Source organism: Scyliorhinus torazame, chromosome 1 (genome assembly GCF_047496885.1).
Source record: "Scyliorhinus torazame isolate Kashiwa2021f chromosome 1, sScyTor2.1, whole genome shotgun sequence".
Taxonomy (NCBI): Eukaryota; Metazoa; Chordata; class Chondrichthyes; order Carcharhiniformes; family Scyliorhinidae; genus Scyliorhinus; species Scyliorhinus torazame.
Window position 1 is genome coordinate 185,771,277 of NC_092707.1, and position 22,744 is coordinate 185,794,020.

At 49.6% G+C, this 22,744-nt stretch overlaps 1 protein-coding gene across 1 annotated transcript in view; it reads right to left on the bottom strand.

Annotated features, from left to right (window-relative positions):
- csmd2 (CUB and Sushi multiple domains 2) overlaps positions 1-22,744 on the bottom strand; it is a 995,459-nt gene that overhangs the window by 348,648 nt on the left and 624,067 nt on the right. Inside the window, exons 27-30 of the mRNA XM_072502405.1 lie at positions 19,802-19,918; positions 19,176-19,289; positions 12,018-12,113; positions 6,436-6,639 (exon numbers count right to left, since the gene is read on the bottom strand). Of these exons, the coding sequence (XP_072358506.1) occupies positions 6,436-6,639; positions 12,018-12,113; positions 19,176-19,289; positions 19,802-19,918 (531 nt within the window). The remainder of the gene's footprint in view (positions 1-6,435; positions 6,640-12,017; positions 12,114-19,175; positions 19,290-19,801; positions 19,919-22,744) is intronic.

A 22,744-nucleotide genomic window follows, 5' to 3' on the forward strand; every position in this document is an offset into this window, starting at 1 on the left:
TCTAACGCTGTTGGTTTCTGTTTGCCCCCCCCCACCAGGAAAAGGCTGTACATAACCGCCAGGAGTGGGAGAAGACAGTAGGGGGGCCGCCAACCTGCGGCCCCTCACTGTGGCAGAGCAGAGGGCCCTGGACGTAGTCGGCCGACTGGAGGAAAGGGATGTAGCCGAGGTGGCGTTCGGCCGTGGGAACGAGGAAGTGAGACCCCGCTTCATTGCAGTTCCCAATGTCACGTATCAACATCACCCCCGCACTACAAACCATAACACCCTCACCCTCATCCGCACCCACACCCCCACACCACCTGTACCCCACACCACCTGTACCCCACACTACCTGTACCTCCACACCACCCTCAATTCCACCCTCATCCCCACGTGACCCTCACCCCACCCCCAAGCCACACCAGCCTGTGTTCTAATCATGTGTCTTATCTTGTGTCTTGCAGGACCTCCTGGTGATGGGACGGGGGATGCCAGATGGAACTGCCAGTGCCACAGCCAGAGCCACCCCATGAGCCGAGCTGTGACATGGATAGCAGCTCGGACACCAGCTTCTGCCTGAGACTCAGGAGACCAGTAGTTCGGGTCGGAGGATGACAGTGATTTCCCGTCACAGCTGTCTCCAACACCCTCCACCATCCCAGAGACATTCACCTCAGTTGGGCACTTTAGTGAAGAGGCTTCTGGGACTCTATCTGGTGCACAGCACACAGCTGATCCGGTACAACAGGTGGAGGTAAGAACACCGAGGGGGCAAACGGTCAGAGGGCAGGCCGACCCCATGGATTCGCTGCCTGGGTTTCGGCCTTCTGGAACGGACAGTCCCATTGATTGTGGAGATGCAGTCGCAGAGCCAGGGACTATATGAGGGGTTATCGGCGAGCATCCAATACCTGCAGGTGCAGCTGGAAGAGCCCAACCGTGCATAGCAGCAGGAGGTGGTGACGGTAATGCGTGCCACTCAGACCAACACCGCATGGGTGGCCCAGGACAGGGTCGCTGTCTCACAGGCAACCATGTCCCAAAGCCGCCTGGACGCTCCTGGGCGTGGCCCAGTCACAACAGGCCATGGCTAGGAATGTGAGCGGCATTGCCCTGGTGCTGGCTGATCTGGCGCAGCACGGAGGGAGGTGGCCCAGTCCCAGAGGGAAGTGGCCCAGTCACTGGCTGATGTCACGCAAACCCAGAAGGTTGGTGGCACAGTCGCAGCGTGACGTGGTGCAGTCCCAGATGGAGATCGTCCATTCCCTTTGCTCCATGGCTGCGAGCGTGCAGATCCTGGTTGAATCCAGAGCGTGCCTCCAGGACTGGCAGTGCCAGGTGGTGGGGGAAGCGCAGGGGATATCTGCGTTCGCACCCCCATTCCATGGAGTAGCCTGGGGGCGATCGGGCACCCCGAGGGAGGAGGAGGTGACTGGGCCCGTGCCAGTGACTCCCGCAGGGGAGGTGCCGGAACACCACAGCACCTCGGACTCCCCACTCCTGTCTCTGATGCATTTGGTGGGCAGCAGGCAAATCGGGCCAGCACCATGCCACCCGGGACACCCGAGCAGCAGCCGGTACGATCCAGGCCCGGTCACCCCAGAATACGCCCACCGATGGGGACCTAGGTCGCAGGGCAGGAATCACAGCAGACCACCTCCACTCCTGCTGTACCGTCTGGGGAACCAGCTAGATGCTGCGTTAGGGCCTGTACGGCCAGAAAGCTAGACAACAGTTAAGTTGGCATGGGTGGGGGGCACAGTTTAGTTATAGGGGCTAGGACACAAACCTGTAAATATTTTTTCACATTAAACACCTGTTACCACTGTTACAACCTGCCTCTGTGCTCTGCCTGATAGGTGCGAGGGGTGGGCTGGTCTGAGCGATGTGCGCTGGGCGATGTGCGGGGAGGGGGGAATAGGCGGACATTGTGGCTGGGGTGGTCTGGGCTGGGCTCCCGCCCCCTTCCCCCTCCCCCCCCTTCTCCCCCCGACTGTCCCCATGACTGCCACCCCAGGGATCCAATGAGACCTTGTGATGGAATGTCCAACTTGCATGCAGGGATCACCCAAGTGGACAGGGGAAAGTGCTACCGTGGACAGGAGTCAGATGTTAGCATACGATGTGGAGCACCAGAGCTCATCGCAGAGCGGGTTGTCATCATCCTCTATCCCATGGACCAGACCCAGTGCTGCCACCCAGGGTCCAAACCCCGTACTGTGGCAGGCATGTAATGTGGAGTGAGTTGCAGGCGTGGGGAGGGGGTGGCCAGGGAATGAGGTGGGGTGGTGGGGTTAGGATGCAGTGTCCATGCCTCTGGCCAGTACCCGCCCCCAAGTCGGTGAACCTGGAGGCCATCAGAGGTTTCCATGCGTGTTGGCCATGGCGCACACCTCATGCGGCCTCCTGTGCATACCCGGGGCCTGGTGTTCATCCTCCTATTCCAGCACATCGCCCCTCTGTTGCGTGATGTTGTGGAGGATGCAGCAGGCTGTCACGACTCTCCCAGCATCATTCTGGAGGGGCCCTCCAGTGCGGTGCAGGCACCTGAACCACATCATCAGGAGACCGAAGCACCGCTCGATCACACTCATGATTGCTGTATGGGCGCTAACTTGAACGGTCTGTGGCCTCCGGGTAGGTGCCATCAGCCTCGACCGAAGTGGGTAGCCCCTGTCGCCCCAGGGGGCGTCACGAACATGTCAAGAATCGTTGAGTGTGCCAGGATGAAGGCTTCGTGCACACTGCCCGGGTATCAGGCACAGGCATCGATCACCCCTTGGAGCTGGGGCATCCCGGCGATGGCGACAAACCCCGCAGCCTGGAAATCCTGGTGGGCTCGGTCCATATTGATATGGATGTATTGAGCTGCCTGATCATATAGGGCCTCTCTGTGAGATCCCAGACAGGTCCCCATGCTGCACCTGGAAGGACCTTGTCACGTAAAAGTTCAAGGCAACCGTCACCTTGACGGTCACCGGGAGCGGGTGTCCTCCCCTATACCCCCACGATTCCAGGTGTGCCATCATCTGACAGATATGTCGCACTGTCTCTCTGCTCAGCCAGAGTTTTTGATGGCATGCCCAGTCCGACAGGACGTCGAATGACAGGCGGTGCCTGCAAAAGTTACGTATAACTGGCAGAGCTAATCACCCACCACCCATTTACAGTCTGAATGGAGTAAGTGTGACTATAATGGACATCATTCCATAGAAATCCCTACAGTGCAGAAGGAGGCCATTCGGCACATCAAGCCTATACCAATCCTCTGAAAGAACATAAAAATATAGAAAATTGGAGCAGAATGAGGCCACTGGGCCCTTTGAGCCTGCTCCAAAATGCATTATGATCACAGCTCATCATCCAACTGAATAGCCTAATCCCACTTTCCCCCTATATCCTTTGATCCGCTACACCCCAAGTGCTATATCTAACTGCTTCTTGAAAAAATACAATGTTTTCGCCTCAACTACTTCCTGTGGTAACAAATTCCACAGGTGAGCCTGTGGATGAAGAAATTCATCTTCATCTCTGTCCTAAGTGGCCTACCCTGTATTGTCAGACTGTGACCCCAGTTCCGAACAGCCCCCACCACTGGGACCATCCTTCTTGCATCTACCCTGTATTGTCCTCTTAGAATTTTATATGTTTCTATTAGACCCCCCTCATTCTTCTGAACTCCAACAAATATAATCCCAACCGACTCAATGTCTCCTCATACGTCATCCCAAGAAACAGTCTGGTAAACCTTCTCTGCACTCCCTCTAGAGCAAGAACATCCTTTCTCAGATGAGAACAAAACTGCACACAATATCCCAGGTGTAGCTTCACCAAAGCCACCCTACCTAGGCCCATTCCTGCAACCTACCCCGTAACCACCTCTAACCTGCACAGCTTTGGACACTGAGGGGCAATTCTAGCTGGCCATTCCACCTAACCTGCACATCGTTAGACTGTGGGAGGAAATCAGAGCACCCGGAGAAAATCCACGCAGACACGGGGAGAACGTGCCGAGTTCACACACAGACAGCCACCCGAGGTCAGAATTGAACCCGTGTCCCTGTCGCTGTAAGGTAGCAGTGCTAACCACTGTGCCACCGTGCCACCTGATGTGTTGGGTGTTCTGGATCACAAACAGGTCACCAACACTGGAAGTGGTGCAACTCTATTTTATTATACGGTTAACTATATTAACATACTTGAACTGTGGGTAAATGCAATCCCAGCTTTCACTGTTGATCCCTGCCTAGTCCTAACCAGGTGATGCACTCAGCACATGGTGAATGTCTGTGTTGCAGGCTGTGAGCTCTGTGCTCCGAGCTGGCTGCTACTAGAATGAGCGGGATCTCTCCTGTCCCCTGTCTTTATAGTGGGTGTGCTCTCACTGGTGATTGGCTGCGGTGTTGTGTATGCTGATTGGTCCCACTGCATGTCCATCAGTGTGTGTGTGTGTGTGTCTGTACCATAATATACTGGTGTATATTAAGACACCGCCCTCTCAATGTACACTAAAAACAGCTCAGAGAAATCACCCAGGCAAGAATTAATGAGCACCGTGAAAAACTATAACTGCTGACAGAATTTTAGATTTGTTGATTGGTTCTCACTAATCTTTCTCGCCGTTTTATTGCCGTTTGTATATTTTGTAGGCTGATTTCCTCTGTGAATTCCTTTCAAACTACTTGTATTGACTGCCCTCAGTAGTGTTAAAATTTGAAGCACTCGACTTCCAGCAATGCAATTTTTTCTTTTGTTTTTATTCCTCTGGTAAACATTATCAGCGACTGTGGTTAAATTATGAATATAATTATTTTCTGATCGAGCTTCTGCGCATTATATTGCAAGTAGAAGTGATGTTGGTGATCTAGTTTATTTTCACTGCAACCTGACACTGATTGACAAATCATGCAACAAATATTTCTGTTAATTTCTCAACGTCTGGTGAAAACACTGGGGATGCAGAAATGTTAACAATTATTGAATGCCAAAATGAAATATAATGATTAATTTGCTGTCAGCTTGTAAGAATTAGCCAACATGACTAGGCCTGTGGCAGAATGTGTCAGACTTCCATCACGCTAAATCTCTGGTGTGGGAATGTACATTGAATGCCACTAATGCAGAGGGAGGAAAGAAAGTGAGAAAGCGAGAGTCACCCAGGCCTTGTTGCCAAAATCTCAGGGCAGTAGGTACAGGCAGAGCCCTGTGAAAAAGATTGGTGACTACCCTCTGGGGGTGTTACTGACAGGGATAGTGAATGATGCTGTGAGAGTAAAAGAGAGGAGAGATAGAAAACAAATGCTTTATTATTACAGCTTGCTTCTTCTTGCCATTTTATACCCCTTCCCCCCACACTCCCACCTCTCAGAATTGTCAACTTGTAACTGAGGTACTATCATGAAGAGACCAGGTCGGTCTAGCTCAGTTGGCTGGACAGCGAGTTTGTGAGGCCAACAACATGGGTTCAATTCTCATAGTGACTGAGGTTATTCATGAAGACCCTGCCTTCTCAACCTTGCCCCTCCCTGAAGTGTGGTGATCCCCAGGCTAAATCACTACCAGTCAGCTCTCCCCCTCAAAGGGGAAAGCAGCCAATGGTGTTCTGAGACTCTGACGACTATACTTACTTTAAGATATAATTGCTAAGATCCATTTCCACAGATGTTGGCAATCCCCTAATCCAAACTGTTGATATTAATGTGAAGCCTATTTGACTGTAGAGATTATAAGTGCTTAGTCCAAACCCAACCACACTTCATGTCTATTCATTTGGACAACTAGAGTTTAATAGTAGCAACTAAGAGCAGGGAAGCTGGATGATTTTCTATAACAAATACAAATGTAGTATCCCTACTGCTACTCTGGCTACTAAAACAGTCTGCGCCACGTTATCTAATTCAATAGCGAATGTAGATCAAGCAAAGCCTTTCTTGTTACAGCTCATCTCCTTAATCAATGGACTTACTAAATTACAGGTGGAATAAGTGTTATTCCTGAATAATTAGTCAGTAGAAACAGTTATTGCTCGAGTTGGAGAATTTGCTGAATTCTCGGTTTATTCGTATGAATCATAAAATTACTGGGTCAGTTAAAGGTTTAAGTATAACAGAGATTTGGTCCACGCTAACCCAAAGCCAGGTACGTCACCTCAAAAATACAGGTTTGCTAGGGTCACTTCTTGTTTGTGATAGGCAGAGTGCGACTGCAATAGCAACTCAGCAAGACTGTCCATGAAATCCGGTTCTCTGTCCTCTCCATCCCCAGATATCTCAGGGCTTTTAGTCACTGGAATTAAATTCATTAGTCAATTATCTAATGGTCACTTTGTGACAACTTTGTACAATTCAGCAAGACTGCCATTGATTGGTCATGGTCACTTTTGTCAAGCTTAGTCACTGCTGAGAGGTGTTACATGCTCGGGTTTAAGCAGTCTTAACGATTTGGTGCTCTTACCTGAACAGCTTGGTGCTGAGTCATTCCACTGTGCTAAGGCATCAGGCACAGCAAGGCATTCTATGTTCTTGGAACCTTGGACGGCATAGCCTGGGTTGCATTCGAAGCGGATAATGGCCCCCACAGCAAAGTCATTTCCAATTCTTCTGCCGTACCTTGGCTCTGGCACAGAGCTACATTGTGTGGCGCTTGTCCGGGGAACAGCTGTAAATTAATCAATGGAATATCTCAAATTCAATTCTCTATTTTGTCGCCAATCAGACATTGAAGGGTAGGGTTCAGGGCTCAAACTAGGAAACACGAGGAAACAAAAAAAACATTTCAAAGGAAATAAAAAGCTATTTATATATAAATGAGTTACCAAATCATTGAACTTTATCATAAACTTGGTTTTGATCTTTCCGTAAAAATCACCTGGAATAATAACCCAGAATTCAAATGAGTTTTCACATACACCTTTGATAACACAAAGAAGTGTGTGTGTGTATGCGGTTGCATGTAAACAGGGAAACGCAGAATAATTTAACAGAAGAAAAATAATAGCCTATGTGTAATTGAAATCGTGCCGCTTTGAAATTTTATATCCCCCTCGGGAGCTCAGACACAAGTCCGTCCTAGATTAAGGCTTGCCAACCTCACGAACTGTAAAGGGTTTTAAATGAAGTGAGTTTTGGCACACAGTTCAGCCTAAATTAGCATGTGTCAACTTCAAACTGAGAGCCAACCATCGATGAGGATGATCAAATGGGAAATGGGGACACCAGAAGTTGCTGTTCAGAAGCTGAGAGTGTAGGGAACATGGACAGGGCGGACTAGATTACATTTTTCACTGTTTTATTAAACTTTTATAACTGCCAACAGCTCCTTTGAAATTGTACTTGGTTTTAATTTTTCAGGTTATACACAGTGACTTGAAAGCAAACATTAATTCAAATGATAAAGCTACTCAGAAACTCCAGGCTACCAACAAGTTAAAGATAAATCTTTAAACTAGCTGAGGCCACATCACTAACACAACCAGATCAAACTTTCATTTTTCCCTGTCAAATGGGGCTTTTGTTGGATATGTTTCTTCGTCCTTGACAGCCCAGTGATGACTGGATCATATCTGTGCACAGTGACAGTTATTTCTGGAAGCGTTTGACACAACTCTGAAAAACGTCCATGTCTGAGCACGGGCTTTCCTCACACAAACACAAAAGCAAAATATTGCGGATGCTGAAAATCTGAAGTGAAAACAGAAAATGCTGGAAATACTCAGCGGGCCTGGCAGCACTTGTGCAGCAAAGGAAAGAGAAATAGATTTAGGGCCGAACTTACCGGCTGTTCACGCCAGTAGGATATTCCTGTCCCACCGACGGTGCACCTCGCCTCTGGTTTCCCGGTGATGAGGGGTGCATTCAACAGGAAATCCCGTTGACAATGGTGGGAGCAGAAGGCCCTGCTGGCGGGCCTCCTCCGCCGCTGGAAAACACCCGGTGGGTTGTGCAGAAAATCCCACTCCAATGTTTCAGTTCGATGACTTGTGTCAGAAATGTAACCATTTTAAAGTCGGCAATAAAGGCAGGGAGAGGATACTGGGGTAAAGAACAAATCAAAACGCCTGTTGACGAGATGAAATGCAGGGGAGGTTAATTGCCAAAAGGGATGAGGAAGCAAGGCAAAAGGCGACAGGACATGTCAAGAAACAAAAAGAAAAGGTTGAGAGGAGGTTTGAATTGGAAGTAGAATCATTATATATAAGCTGTCCGAAAGAATGGGATCTAAGATTGTGATCTGAAATTATTGAACTCCATGTTGAGTCCAGAAAGTGCCCTATCAAAAGGGGAGGTGCTGTTCTTCAAGCTTCCATTGAGCTTCACTGGACATTGTAGGAAGCCAAGGACAGAGAGATCATAGTGTGGTGGAGGATTAAAATGGCAAGCGAATAGAAGTTTGGGATTATGCTTGCAGGTACTTAGACTTCCGCAAAGCAGTCAACCAATTTGTGTAGTCTCTTGAGTGCAGAGGATATAAGGCATTTAATTGTGTTCATTCAATTTTCCAAACATCTGCTCGCACCACTTTTCCTCCCTCGCAGAATCGTGAGAAGGTTTCCCTTAGAACCATAGAATCCAATGCAGAAGGAGGCCATTCGGCCCAGCGTGTCTGCACCCACCCTCTGAATCAGCACCCTAACTAGGTCCACTCCCCTGCCCTATCCCTGTAACTTGCACATCTTTGGACACCCTTATCCTTGCCTTCCAGCCCACCAGCCTTCATGTTCGACAGGTTATTTGCGATATCTCCAGCATGATTCCACTACTAAACACATCTTCCCCTCTGCTTCAGCATTCCAATGGGCCCTATCCCTCTACGATGCCCAACTCCGCCTTCGCCCAAATAACCCCTCCCCTTCCCATGGAACCTTCCAATGAAACCTCTTTTTGAAACATTTTTTGTCTCTTTACCTGTCCGATTGCATTCTCTTTTCTCCTTTTACCGTCATCCCTCTTGAGATGCAATTGCACCTGTATCCCACCCTATCATTGATCTCCAATTATTTCTACATCTCCTCCCCCTTTCTCTGCCTCTGTATTTGTTTAAAATGGATTCCTTCTCTGAATGTTTCCTGTTTTGATGAAAAATCTTCAATCTGAAATTCTAACACCAATTCTGCTTCAAATTACACTTCCAGTCCAGCATTTTTCAGCATTTTCAATTTTTAACACTGACATCCTACAGGAACATAGGACTTAAAAGCAGGAGTAGGCCATTCAGTCTGTCGAGCTACAGGGATATGGTAGGGGAGTGCAGCTCGGTAGGATGCTCTTTTAGAGGATCGGTGCAGATTCGATAGGCCAAATGGCCTCCTTCTGCACTGTAGGGATTCTTTGAATGGATTCTATATGTTTCAGTAAGAACATCTCTCATTCTTCGGAACTCCAATGGGCATAGACCCAACCTGTTCAACCTTTCTTCATAGATAAGCCCTTATCCCTGGAATGAGTTGCGTGAACCTCCTCTGAACTACTTTAAACACAATTATATCCTTTTTCAGATGAAGCTAAAACAGTACACAATACTTCAGATGTGATCTGTTTAACTGCAGTAAAACTTCCTTACTTTTATACTTGATTTGCCCTACAATTAACATTCCATTTGCCTTCCTAATGACTTGACGTATCTGCATACTAACTTTTCGTGATTCATTTACCAGGATGTCCAGGTCCCTCCGATCCCTCAACTTAACTGTTGTAAAAGGGAAATCCATCACGCAAATAGTAATGCAATCCCATCAAACCTCAGGTTACAAATGACTATAATCAGGCGAATATAACACCATCGGAATCCTTCAGAGCAAAACTACCCATGCTCCCAATTTCCTTTTTTTCTGGAATAACACACAGGTGGCAATGATCTGTATAAAATGTTGGTTAGGCCACAGCTAAATCACTAAACCATGCATATTCCCCTGATGAATGGAAATTGTTCCGTGGGGGCACTCTTTTCCCTCTGCCTCGGCCACAGTCTTCACCATGGCCGACGCAGAAGAGACCCCACCCCCCCCGCCATGCGCATGCGCGGGGATGACGTCAGCAACCGCTGATGCTCCCGCACATGCACGGACCTCCGCCGCCCGGCTAAATCCTTTCGGCCCCGGCTGGCGTGACGCCAAAGGCCTTTCCCGCCGGTCGACGGTCCGCCAATCACTCCGGCGCGGGCCTAGCCCCTCACGGTGAGGGCTTGGCCCCTAAAGATGCGCACTTTTGGGGCGGCCCGATGCCGGAGTGGTTCACACCACTCCATCCCGCCGGGACTCCCCGCCCCGCCAGGTAGGGGAGAGTCCCGCCCAAGATTCCTGCCAATATTCTGGCCAGTTTTCTCGACAAAAGACCCTGGCAAGCACTGAGGATCAGAGGAGCCTTGGTATGCATGTACACCAGTCCTTTTCTTTTATAATTTAGAGTACCCAATTCATTTTTTCCAATTAAGGGACAATTTCACGTGGCCAATTCAACTACCCTGCACATCGTTAGGTCATGGGGGCGAAACCCACGCAAACACAGAGAGAATGTGCAAACTCCACACCGAAAGTGACCCAGAGCCGGGATCGAACCTGGGACCCTGGCGGCGTAAGGCAGCAATGCTAACCACTGCAACACCGTGCTGTCCTGTCCACCAGTCCTTTAAGGTAGCAAAGCAGATGGATACAGACGTTAAGAAGCCATATGCTATAATTACCTTTATTAGTCAAGACATCGAGTTTGAGAGTAGGAAGATTATGCTGGAACTGTATAAAATGTTGGTTAGGCCACAGCTAGAGCATAGTGTGCAGTTCTGGAATCCACATTTTAGGAGAGATTCAATAGCACTTGAAAGGGTGCAGAGATTTACTAGGATGTTGCCTGGGCTGGAGAGTTTTAGCTATGAAAAGAGATTGGCTAGATTGGGGTTGCTTTCTTTGGAGAGAGGAGACTTGAGGGAGGAGACGATTGAGATGTATACAACAATGAGGAGCATAGATAGAATAGACAGGAAGAAACATTTCCTCTTGGTGGAGGGATCAATGACCAGGGGCACAAATTTAAGGTAAGAGGTTTGGAGGGGATGTGAGGAAAAGCTTTTTCATCCAGAGGGTCGTGGGAGTCTGGAATTCGCTGTCTGAAAGATTGTTGGAGGCAGAGACCCTCAGGACGTTTAAGAAGTATTTAGGGCCGGGATTCTCCCCTATCCGGCGGGGCTGGGGGTCCCGCCGGGATGGAGTGGCGGGAACCACTCTGGCGTCAGGCTGGCGGGAAAGGTCTTTGGCGCCATGCCAGCCGGGGCCGAAAGGACTTCGCCAGCCGGCGGAAGTCCGCGCATGTGCAGGAGCGTCAGCGGCTGCTGACGTGATCCCCATGCATGGGCTGGGGGGGCCTCTTCCGCGTCGGCCATGGTGAAGGCTGTGGCCGAGGCGGAGGGAAAAGAGTGCCCCCACGGCACAGGCCCGCCCGCGGATCGGTGGGCCTTGATCGCGGGCCAGGCCACCGTGGGGGCACCCCCCAGGGCCAGATCGCCCCGCACCCCCCCCCTCCCCCCGGACCCAGAAGCCCGCCCACGCCACCTGGTCCCGCCGGTAAGAGAGGTAGTTTGATTCTCGCCGGCAGGACTGGCATTCCAGCAGCGGGACTTCGGCCCATCGCGGGCCAGAGAATCGCCGGGGGGGGGCGTCGCCGACCGGCTCGGTGCGATTCGCGCCCCCGCCAAATATCTGGTGCCGGAGAATTCGGCAACTAGCGGGGGCGGGATTCACGCCAGCCCCCGGCGATTCTCCGACCTGGCGGGGGGTCAGAGAATCCCGCCCTAGGTGTGCACTTGCAATCCCAAGGCATACAAGCTATGGGCCAAGTGCTGACAAATGGGATTAGTATAGTTTGCAGGCGCGATGGGGCAAAGGGACTTGTCTGTGCTGTAGACCTGTATGACTCTATAGTTGGACATCGTGAAGATACCGTGTTGATTTTCAAAAACAAAGGTGATTGGATCACAGCGACTACACTTTAAATCGAGAAGTTGAATTATTGAACAGGATGTTTTTGTAAGTGAATCACAAAACCTACCTTGATAGACAAAATGAAACCCTTTCGCTGTGGCATGACTCTTGGCACTAAACTTCATGAGAACTTGATTGGATGTGGCCAGTGGCAAAGATTCTCCTGCAATAAGAGAGAAAATAATTTGAAAGTCGCTTGCTAGTGCAGAACTTGTGAAGAGAGATATGCTGTTGACACTTTTCATCTTGCACTTATCAGGACAGATTCACAAGAATACCAAATCTCATAAGGGAACAGCAATTTATCCTGCACAAGAAGAGGGTGCTGACTGGTTAACAATCCTGCTGCGAGTAATTCACCTCCTGACCCCCCCAAAGCCTGTCCACCACCTACAAGGCACAAGTCAGGAGTGGGATGGAATATTCCCCACTTGCCTGGATGAATGCAGCTACATCAAAACTCAACAAGCTTGACACCATCCTGGACAAAGCAGCCCGATTGATGGGCACCTCCTCCAAAAATATTCACTTGCTTCACCACTGACGCACAGTAGCAGCCGTGTGTATCATCTACAAGATTCACTTCTGCAACTCATCAAGGCTCCTGACGCAGCACCTTCCAAACCCATGACCACTACCATCTAGAAGGACACAGGCAGTAGATACATGGGAAAACCACCACAAGGAAATTTCGCTCCAAGTAACTTACCATCATGCCTTGGAAATATATCGCTGTTCCTTCATTGTCACTGAGTCAAAATCTAGGATCTCCCTCCCTAGTTGGACACTGGGTGTGCTCAAACCAAATGGACTGCAGGAGTTCAAGAAGGCAGCCCTCCATCACGTTCCCAAGGGCAATTAGGGATGGGCAATCGAAACCTATTCTCCACCCAATTGCGTTACGCGATTTCACCGTCAGCCAACGGAGAATCCTGCCCACGGAACCCTTTACTATTCTTCCTTGGTTTATATAGGGACAGAATTTCACTGTACCATGTAAAAATCTGCCAGTAATCCAACAGGGTTCAACATTTCTGCAATGATAACATGTTGTTCCTGATGTGTTATCATTGCCGAAAACTTGCCATGGTGTTTCGATCGATTGGTCTTAAGCCAATCAAATTCATAAAATGTAGAAGCTTGCTTCTGATGTGCGTAATTTTTATCCTGCTTTTACAACTCTCTCATTCATTTTGGTTCTCCCCCTCACTGTCAATAACTTGCTTGATGCTGGCAATGTCTTTTTGAAAGCAATGCTGGCAGCCTGGAAATCCAATCCAGCTCCAGGCCTGGTTAATAATGACACTCCAATTGGACAGAACCACCAATTCTTGCATTTTTCTTGATCTTTTCCTTTGACATCCTTGATTTTAGCAATTGTTCATAAATAAAATTGATCTTTGAGATTAATGGGAGAACTCATTTAGAGTTTATCAATAATTTGAAGGAACATGGGAAATAAGTGTAGTAGACTATTCGACCCCTCAAGTCTGCTCCACCATTTAACTAGATCACAGCTCATCTTTTACCTCAGCATTATTTTCCCGCAGTATCCCCATACCTTTTTAATATCTAGAAAAAGGGCAAGTCGGTTTTGGAAACTTTTTGTGAATTTGCATTCATCCAGATTACGTTCGTCAATACAAAAAATCTAAACATTTTTCCACATTTTATATCAAAGAAAACATCTGATACTCCCAGCCCAGAAAAAGTGTAAAGGCTTTGAGACCCAGTAATATTATGGCTGTAAAGACTACAGAGTTTCAAAATGGTAGCCAAGTGTTTCTACTAGACCTGGAGGAAATGGACAAAATGTCTTATTTATAGATGGGTGCCAACCGTTCACCTTGGAGGGAGATTCCTCCCCCCCCCCCCCCATTGGCGGGAATGGTGATGGGGTGAAAAATTGAGGGGATTCCCAAAACAGCTTTCACACTGGTGGGATTTCCCCACTTGATTGTCCCCACCAATGACGGAATGGTGTTCCTGACATGCAATGATGGGGCCCCCATTATCATATATTGCCATATAATTAGTGGGCCTCCCCATTGTATCATCCCTCACATTGGGAATTCCCACTCCCCCCTATCCCCATCAATGTGATATCAAGACAGCACCATTTACAACAGGTAATGCTAAACAGGGAACTCGCAAATTAGAACCCACCGTGTTAAACACAGTTAAGCATTGCCCCCAGGGGGAAAATGGTCATGCCCAGACAGTGCCCGGCACTGAAGGGAGTGCCATGGGGGAGGTACTGGGAGTTCCATGGTATGGGGGCGGGGGTGTCCATGATGGTTGCGGGAGGGGGAATGCAGGGGACTCCGTGGTGGTGATTGGGGGGTTTCCATGATGGGGTTGAGGGTTCAGAGATGATGGGAGTGTGCCCATTTCTGTGGGGTCAATGTTTCTTCTATTTTTAACATCAGGGCATTCTTGAGAGCCGCTGTTGATGACGGGGCCGGCTCATTCAGAGGGAGCCGCCTCCTATTTCCACATCTTTTCCTGCTGAGTTCACACTGTGCAGGAAAATGGCAAACTCCCGCCCCTTCGGCGCGATTCTCCAAAAAGGGAACAAAGTTCCCCAGCGAGCGTGTTTAGTTGTGTGTTTCCCAGCGCTCGTACTGCAATTCACATTGTATAAGGGGTCTGAACAGAAAACACGCAGCTGAGGCTGCACAAATAGCCACGTTTTGTACATTTTAAAATGGCGTCCCGATCGCCGAGGCCTTCGAAACTGTCTCCAACCTCCCCCCAACACACTATGAGAGGGTCCCCGCCCAAGCCACGCCGAGCACCCTGACCCAATCACATGCACGCACAAAATGCCAACATGGCACCCTGGCAGTGCCCATGCCAGCTGGCAGTGCCACCTGGGCACCTTACCAGTGCCAGGCTGACACTCAGATGGCAGTGCCAGGGTGCTGAGGTGGCACTTCCAGGTTGCCCAGGTGACACCAGCAGTGCCAGGGTACCACCCTGCCCAAATCGACCCCCTGGGTGACTCCCACATGTGCCGTTCCGTCTGGTCCCTGTTTGTGGGGACCAGTGCTGAACGGCGCTCACCCGAGGTCTGTGAGGTGACAGGATTGAATCCCAAAGCTTCAGGTACCTCGGGAATCTGCACATTAGATTGAGGTTTACTGCTTCACTTGAATATACAGATCTTCCAAAAAGTGATTTCCCTTGCAACATCTGGCGAGATCACGTTGAATTTTGCGAGGTGTGGAGAGCTGGGTGGAACCTGAGAGTGGAATCTCCTGGCTTTCATTGGTCATGCTGCGGTGGAGGAGCAGCTTTTCCGGCGCAGCATGGCTGTTGGATTACATCCCTTATCTCTTTCCTTTGGAAAAGTCAACGTTTTTCATTTGATGTCGGTATCAACCAATAAGATTATTTACAAGTTGGGACTGAAACCTTGTGAGGACAGAATTTAAATCAAGGCTGGGATTCTCCGCCGGGGTGATTCTCCGTTATGCCGGCGCTCAGGGGATTCCTGACGGCGTGGGGCCGCCCCACAATGGGAAACCCCATTGACCGGCCGGCGGAACAGAGAATCCCGCCGGCCGGTCGGGGCAGAAATGTGGCGGGGCGGAGAATCCCACCCCAATTCTCCCTTCATTCATTGTTTCCAATTTTGAGTCAAAAAACAAATAAAATGAACATCTCCTTTTAATTTTCTAATGAACTTGCTGGGACATGTCCAGCCTGGGTCTTTAGTTTCCAAAATAGTGCTGTAACTGCAATTTGGAACTAAATGAAGGAGTTCAATGTTGGACATGCATCAACTGGCTTTACTTTGTCAATCCTGGCCATTGCCTTTGTAGAATTAATCGGGCCTGGTAAGTAAACTGACACGTGGGATTGGAATAACGATGTGTTAAATAAAATATCACAAACAGTTTAACACTTCAAATTAGGCTCGGCTCCAAAATGCCAATACATACAACAAGTTAGATAGCCAAATTGCTCGAAGAAAAGTGGGGGCAGACATGGGAGAATAGATCTCAGGCCTTCAGCTCTCACATTCCTATTCAGTTACTTTTTAAAATCTGCTGCAAACTGTGATTCCGTGTACTGATATAAAAGTGTCTGAAAAAACGTGCAGCCTCGGCCACGGCAAGCTGGTGTTCCACTGAACCCATAGAATCCCAACGGTGCAGAAGGAGGCCATTTGACCCATCGAGTCTGCATCAACCCTCTGAAAGAGGGTCCACACACATATCTATCCCCGTAAGCCAATAACACCTTTATGGACACTAAGGGGCAATTTAGCATGGTCAATCGCCTAACCTGCACATCTTTGGACTTACTCTGACGCCGAATCTTCACATTTGCATTGATTTTTAAAGCAAATGGCATTTTGGAATCATGTCAGGCTTTGTGAAGCTGTTGGTCAGCTTTTGCCAGTTTTCTAGGTTAGCAGATGTATTCAGTTGAGCCAGATTTCCTTGTTTAAAGGTTGACAGAAAGGACTTGATTGGAATGACCTATTTATATGTATTGCTGAATTTGGGTCCAACATGTCAAATAACTTGGATAAGTTATAATTTGGACAAATAGCTGAATGGCCTACTTCTACTCCTACTTTTATGGTCTCAGTGGATCGTGAATTTGCTTCCTGTACCTCAGTGCACTGATATTTATTCTTAGAACATAGATTGAATTAAAGACCAGGGGCGAAATTCTCCGGTATCGGCGCGATGTCCGCCAACCGGCGTCAAAAACGGCGGAAATCAGTCGGGCATCGCGCCGCCCCAAAGGTGCGGAATCCTCCTCATCTTGGGGAGCCGAGCCCTCACCTTGAGGGGCTAGGCCCACGCCGGACTGATTTCCGCCCCGCCAGCTGGCGGGAAAGGCCTTTCGTGCCCCGCCAGCTGGTGCGGAAATGACATTGCCGGGCGGCGCATGCGCGGGAGCGTCAGCGGCCGCTCACGGCATCCTCGTGCATGCGCAGTGGAGGGGGTCTATCCTGCCTCCACCATGGTGGAGACCGTGGCGAAGGCGGAAGGAAAAGAGTGCCCCCACGGCACAGGCCCGCCCGCGGATCGGTGGGCCCCGATCGCGGGCCAGGCCACCGTGGGGGCACCCCCCGGGGCCAGATCGCCCCGCTTTCCCCCCAGGACCCTGGAGCCCGCCCGCGCCGCCTTGTCCCGCCGGTAAGAGAGGTGGTTTAATCCACGCCGGCGGGACAGGCATTCCAGCAGTGGGACTTCGGCCCTTCCGGGCCAGAAAATCGCCAGGGGGGGGGGGCCCGACAACCGGCGCGGCGCGATTCCCGCCCCCGCCGTATCTCCGGTGCCGGAGAATTCGGCAACCGGCGGGGTCGGGATTCACGCCAGCCCCCGGCGATTCTCCAACCTGGCGGGGGGTCGGATAATCTCGCCCCAGTTTACTGAGGGAATTCCTTAGCTCAGAGCTTTAGTAGAAAGTATGGCCACCAATGGTGAAGTGATTAAAATAGGGGATGCGGAAGAGGTCAGAATTGAGAAGCACAGTGATCCCAGAGCATTGTATGGCTGAAGGAAGTTACAGAGATAGCGAGGCCATACAAGGATTTTAAAACAAGAAGAATTTTAAAATGGTGGCACTGCTGAAAGGAGAGTTAATGTATTAATACCAACGAGCATAGGGGTGATGGGTGGATGGGTGCATTGGACCTGCTGCAAGTTAAGACATGGGCAGCAGAATTTTGGATGACCTCAGGTTTGTGAAGGATGGGAGGTTGGACAATCATTGATAGTCAAGTCTATAAGTAACAATGGCATGGTTGAGGGTTTCAACAGATGTATAGAGTAGAGATAGAGTCACCAACGTTATGGAGTGGAAGCAATTTGTCTGGCTGATGCGGAGGTCGTGTGGCTGGACGGTCACCAAGTTTGTGAACGGTCTGGCTCAGCCTCAAACATTTGTCAGGGAGAGGGATAAAACAGAGTTTGTGGTAGGGGCTGAAGACAATGCGTGGGATTTTCCAGCCCTCCCCTCTGGCGGGATCTTCCAGCCTTGCTGACGGTGATCCCTGCCATGGGTTCCCTGGTGTAGGAGGGTGCCAACAACGGGAAACCCCGTTGACAGCAGTGGGACCAAAATACCCTGCCGCCAGCCAATGTTGGGCCAGCTCAGCCCCTGCAAAAAATGGTCAGCTCCAATGGTCAATTGGAGGAAATGTATGCTCGTCAAGGGCTGGATGTCGGGCAATCTGAATTTATGGGCAGTGGATGAGCTAAACATGAAAAAGGTTATCAACTAGTTAAAACTAGTTTCAACATAACTGCATGTGACTTATCCAGGCGCCTTTTAAAGGCCATAGTGAATCCTTTATTTGCCCGTATCTGTGCATGATTATTTGGTTTGGCATTCAGGTCTTAGGTAGATGTAATTAATTCTCCAGTTTCAGATTGGGCAATGTGCAATGAACAGAAAACAAGGTTACAATGGACTGAATGTGACAAAAGCATGCTGCTCTGAAGGCCGGGACTGTACACTATGCAGAAACAGAGCACAAAGGAGGTCAGCTTCAGGGAGTTAAAATACTTGTCTAAGCTCAAATCTTTTCTGAAATTCTAGCTCACAAGAGACTCAGATTTAATTCTTGAATGTGTGAACTTTAGAAGCATTGCTTATGCTGATAGAACCAGTAAAATCAGATCCTTTTGGAATGCTCACTTTCTGTATGAACCATTTAAATGTATTTTTGAAATTGCTTTCACCCCTTTACATTGTATTCCTGTCCATATCAGCAATGTGGCCCTCTAATTGAACAATTAGTTGGATCAGAATAACTGTGCTTTGACAAGATTTGCTCACAGAAATCACAGATGAGAAATAGAAGCAGGAGTCGATCACATGGTCCCTTGAGCCTATCCCACCATTCAATGTGATCATGGCTTCTCTTCTGCCTTAACTCCACTTTACTGCTCGCTCCTCACACTGCATTCTCTGCAAGACCAAAAATCTATCTCTCTTTGCCTTGAGTATACTCAATGATAATAGTGTTGCATCTCATTGTACAGATGCTGCACCAGTCACTTACTCTGCACTGGCGGAATCAAAATGTAGGGGAACAATATTTCATTGCATAGGGCTTGTTAAGAGCTCCGTAATGCACTCTCTTTTCATTTTCCACTTTAAGCCCTTGAATTAGTGGAATATAGAATAGCTTTCAACTGTACTCCAAAAATAATTTTGTTTGTATGTGATTTAGAAGCTAGTGATATGGAATTACCTGTATGGGAGCCAGAGAGTGAGCTGAGGAGCCGCGAATGTTGGGTTGGGCCATCATGCACTTCCACGACATCATTCAGAGCTGTTTGAAAATATGTAAACTGGCCAAATACCACTGCACAAGAGGAAAAGACAAAACATTCATTTAGCAAAGAGATGCCGACAGATTAAAATTCAAACTTTCAGGCCTCTCAGAATTACTTTCTAATCAGATTGGTTTAGAATACCCATCAACAGAACAAACAAAAATAAATAAATAAATTCTATTGACAGTCCTCAACAATGCTCCAATGAACCCCACGTCTGTGCAAGGACTGAGAAAAGGAAAAAGTAATAATTTTGAAGGACACAGATAATGTGATTACAACATGACCCACTGTGCGACTGATGAGTCTTTTACAAACACAAAGCTAATTTAACAAATAATAATGGATAGGGAAAGAGGAATTGGGAATAATTGCTGAGTAACATACAAAAACAGAAATACTGCATTGAAATTGCAACCTCTTAGCAGGTCACCTTTATAATAATATAGAATGGGAACCGTGCAATGAAAATGTGTGCTTGTATCGATGATCAGGAATCATTTAATTCTGGTAAGGTTGTTTCAATGAGAGACATCCATACCATAGTCCTTAGGCACAATAATCGAATATAAACATGTCTGTCCACCAGTGTAGTTCTTTGGGTAGTTTGGAGATAAAATCACACCTTCTGATACAGAGTATTGGCCTCCACATGGTGCTGGAAAATAAAGCAGAAAACTATTTCAAAAATGTCATAAAATGCAACAATAACCCGATCTAATATAGGGTGGTGGAGACTTCTCTTTGACTGGCAACACATTATGCATTAATAAATCCCCATTCGAGTACTTTCTGACTATTTAAATTGAACCACAATACAGTGGTCTGTGAACACTCATTACATCCAATTGTTACTTTTCCCACCTCTAAGGCATTGTAATGTTCCCCAGGCTGCTGTACTTCCAGAACATTACCATTGTTTTGCAGCTCCAGAAACACTGCCACCAATCTTCCGAGGTTATATTTACCAGACTTTATGGCGACTCTCTTTTCCATTCCTTGGGATATATTTCTCCTCAAGGCACAGAGAAAGCTTCAGCAAACATCAGCAATGCATGAAGAATTAAGGAATTGTTCGAGACATCAATGCACACAATGAGTAAGATTCATAAGAAGGTGTTAATACGAATCCACATTATTTTTAAAAAGAAGACACTTTGGGTACAACTTTAAGTGGCAGTGTTCACTCAGCTCTGCAAACTTTCCCGTTGGCTTGGTAACCAAAATGAAACTGTTCATGTATGGCTGTGCATGACACATGTACAATCCCAAAGCTTTAACATGAAAAGGCCTCATGGAAAAGTCACTCCTTTGTTTAAAGTCCGATGCTTCTCCATTGTCCCAATGAATTGCACTTGCCCACAACATGGTGTGTGTCAAAAGATAGTAAATGGAGAAAGTTGGCACTATAACGTCTGAAGTAGACTATCAGGGACTACACAACCTTACAATATCAACATCATTTCTTCTGTTTCCTATTTCAATAAAGGTGTTACATCAGAGATTCAAGGACAGGGATTCACTAAAATTAATGTAAGCAAAATAACACTATGAAGAAAATAGTAATGAAAAGGTAAAAACCCCCAGCACCAGTTTCCATCTCAGGGTTTAAAGGAAGTAGGTTAGAATATCGCCAATTCCTCTAGTTTTCCAAATTCTCTTAATTCAGGAATTGCGGGCTGGATTCTCCGGTTGCCAACGGCGTAATCACGTTCGGCGAACGGCCGGAAAATCACATTTTCGGACAGAATCGGGGGTGGCGGCGCTTTCGTGATGCTCCGCCTCCTCCAAAGCAGAGTACTTGGAGAATTGCCCGAGTCCCACCCCCCCCCCCCCCCCCCCGATTCTCCACCCCCGACTGGCTGAATTTCTGACGGCGTGGGACACATGGGGCGGAATTCTCCCCAAACGGCGCGATGTCCGCCGACTGGCCCCCACAACGGCGCCAATCAGACGGGCATCGCGCCGCCCCAAAGGTGCGGAATGCTCCGCATCTTTGGGGGCCGAGCCCCAACATTGAGGGGCTAGGCCGACGCCGGAAGGATTTCCGCCCCGCAGCTGGCGGAAACGGCCTTTGTTGCCCCGCCAGCTGGCAGAAATGACATGCCCGGGCGGCGCATGCGCGGGAGCGTCAGCGGCCGCTGACAGTTTCCCGCGCATGCGCAGTGGATTCCCGCCCCCGCCGAATATCCGGTACCGGAGACTTCGGCAACCGGCGGGGGCGGGATTCACGGCAGTCCCCGGCGATTCTCCAACCCGGCGAGGGGTCGGAGAATGACGCCCAAGGTGGCTGAACACCTTGAAACGTATCAGCTGATCAGAGAGAGCCAGCTTAGTTTTGTAAAAGTTATATCATTCCTGATGAATCAGATTGAATTTTTGAAGAGGCAGCTATAAATTAGTGGATAGGGGAATTATGGTCGGGATTCTCCGACATCAATGGGCCTCTTGGCCCAGCGATTCAGTGGCCCACAGGGGGACAGCACGGCGCCGGAGTTCTCCACGCAGCTCTGACGCCGATATGCGGTCCTGCACTGCCACGCAACATGGTGCAGCGACATAGTGGGCCCGCGCGGAAGAAGGTAAGCCCCCCCCCCAGATCGCGCGCGCCCGCCGATTGGTAGACAACGATCATGGGCTTGGCCATCGTGGAGGCCCCCCGGAGTCTGATCCCCCCACGCCCCCACCAGGACAGCCACCGCGGCCGCGGGTCCGAGCTCCCGCCGGGTGGTACCATGGGCGGGATTCTCCGATATCGGCGCGATGTCCGCCGACCGGCGCCAAAAACGGCGCGAATCAGTCCGGCATCGCGCCGCCCCAAAGGTGCGGATGTCTCCGCATCTTGAGCGTCCGAGCCCTCACCTTGAGGGGCTAGGCCCGCGCCGGACTGATTTCCGCCCCGCCAGCTGGCGGGAAAGGCCTTTGGTGCCCCGCCAGCTGACTTTGCCGGGCGGCGCATGCGCAGGAGCGTCTGCGGCTGCTCACGGCATCCCCGTGAGAGACCATGGCGAAGGCGGAAGGAAAAGAGTGCCCCCACGGCACAGGCCCGCCCGCGGATCGGTGGGCCCCGATCGTGGGCCAGGCCACCGTGGGGGCACCCCCCGGGGCCAGATCGCCCTGCCCCCCCCCCCCAGGACCCCGGAGCCCGCCCGCGCCGCCGTGTCCCGCCGTCCCAAAGGAGGTTCAATCCACGCCGGCTGCCGTGGGTTGACAGCGGCGGGACTTCGGCCCATCGCGGGCTGGAGAATCGCCGGGGGGGGCCCGCCAACCAGCGCGGCACGATTCCCGCCCCTGCCGAATATCCGCTGCCGGAGAATTCGGCAACCGGCGGGGGTGAGATTCCCGCCAGACCCCGGCGATTGTCCGACCCGGCGGAGGGTCGGAGAATCCCGCCCCATATGTGAAGCACGCCGGCGGAAACTCAGCGGTCGACCGCAGGGAATCGTCGCGGGGGCCTCTTTCAACGTCCCCCGACCGGCACCGC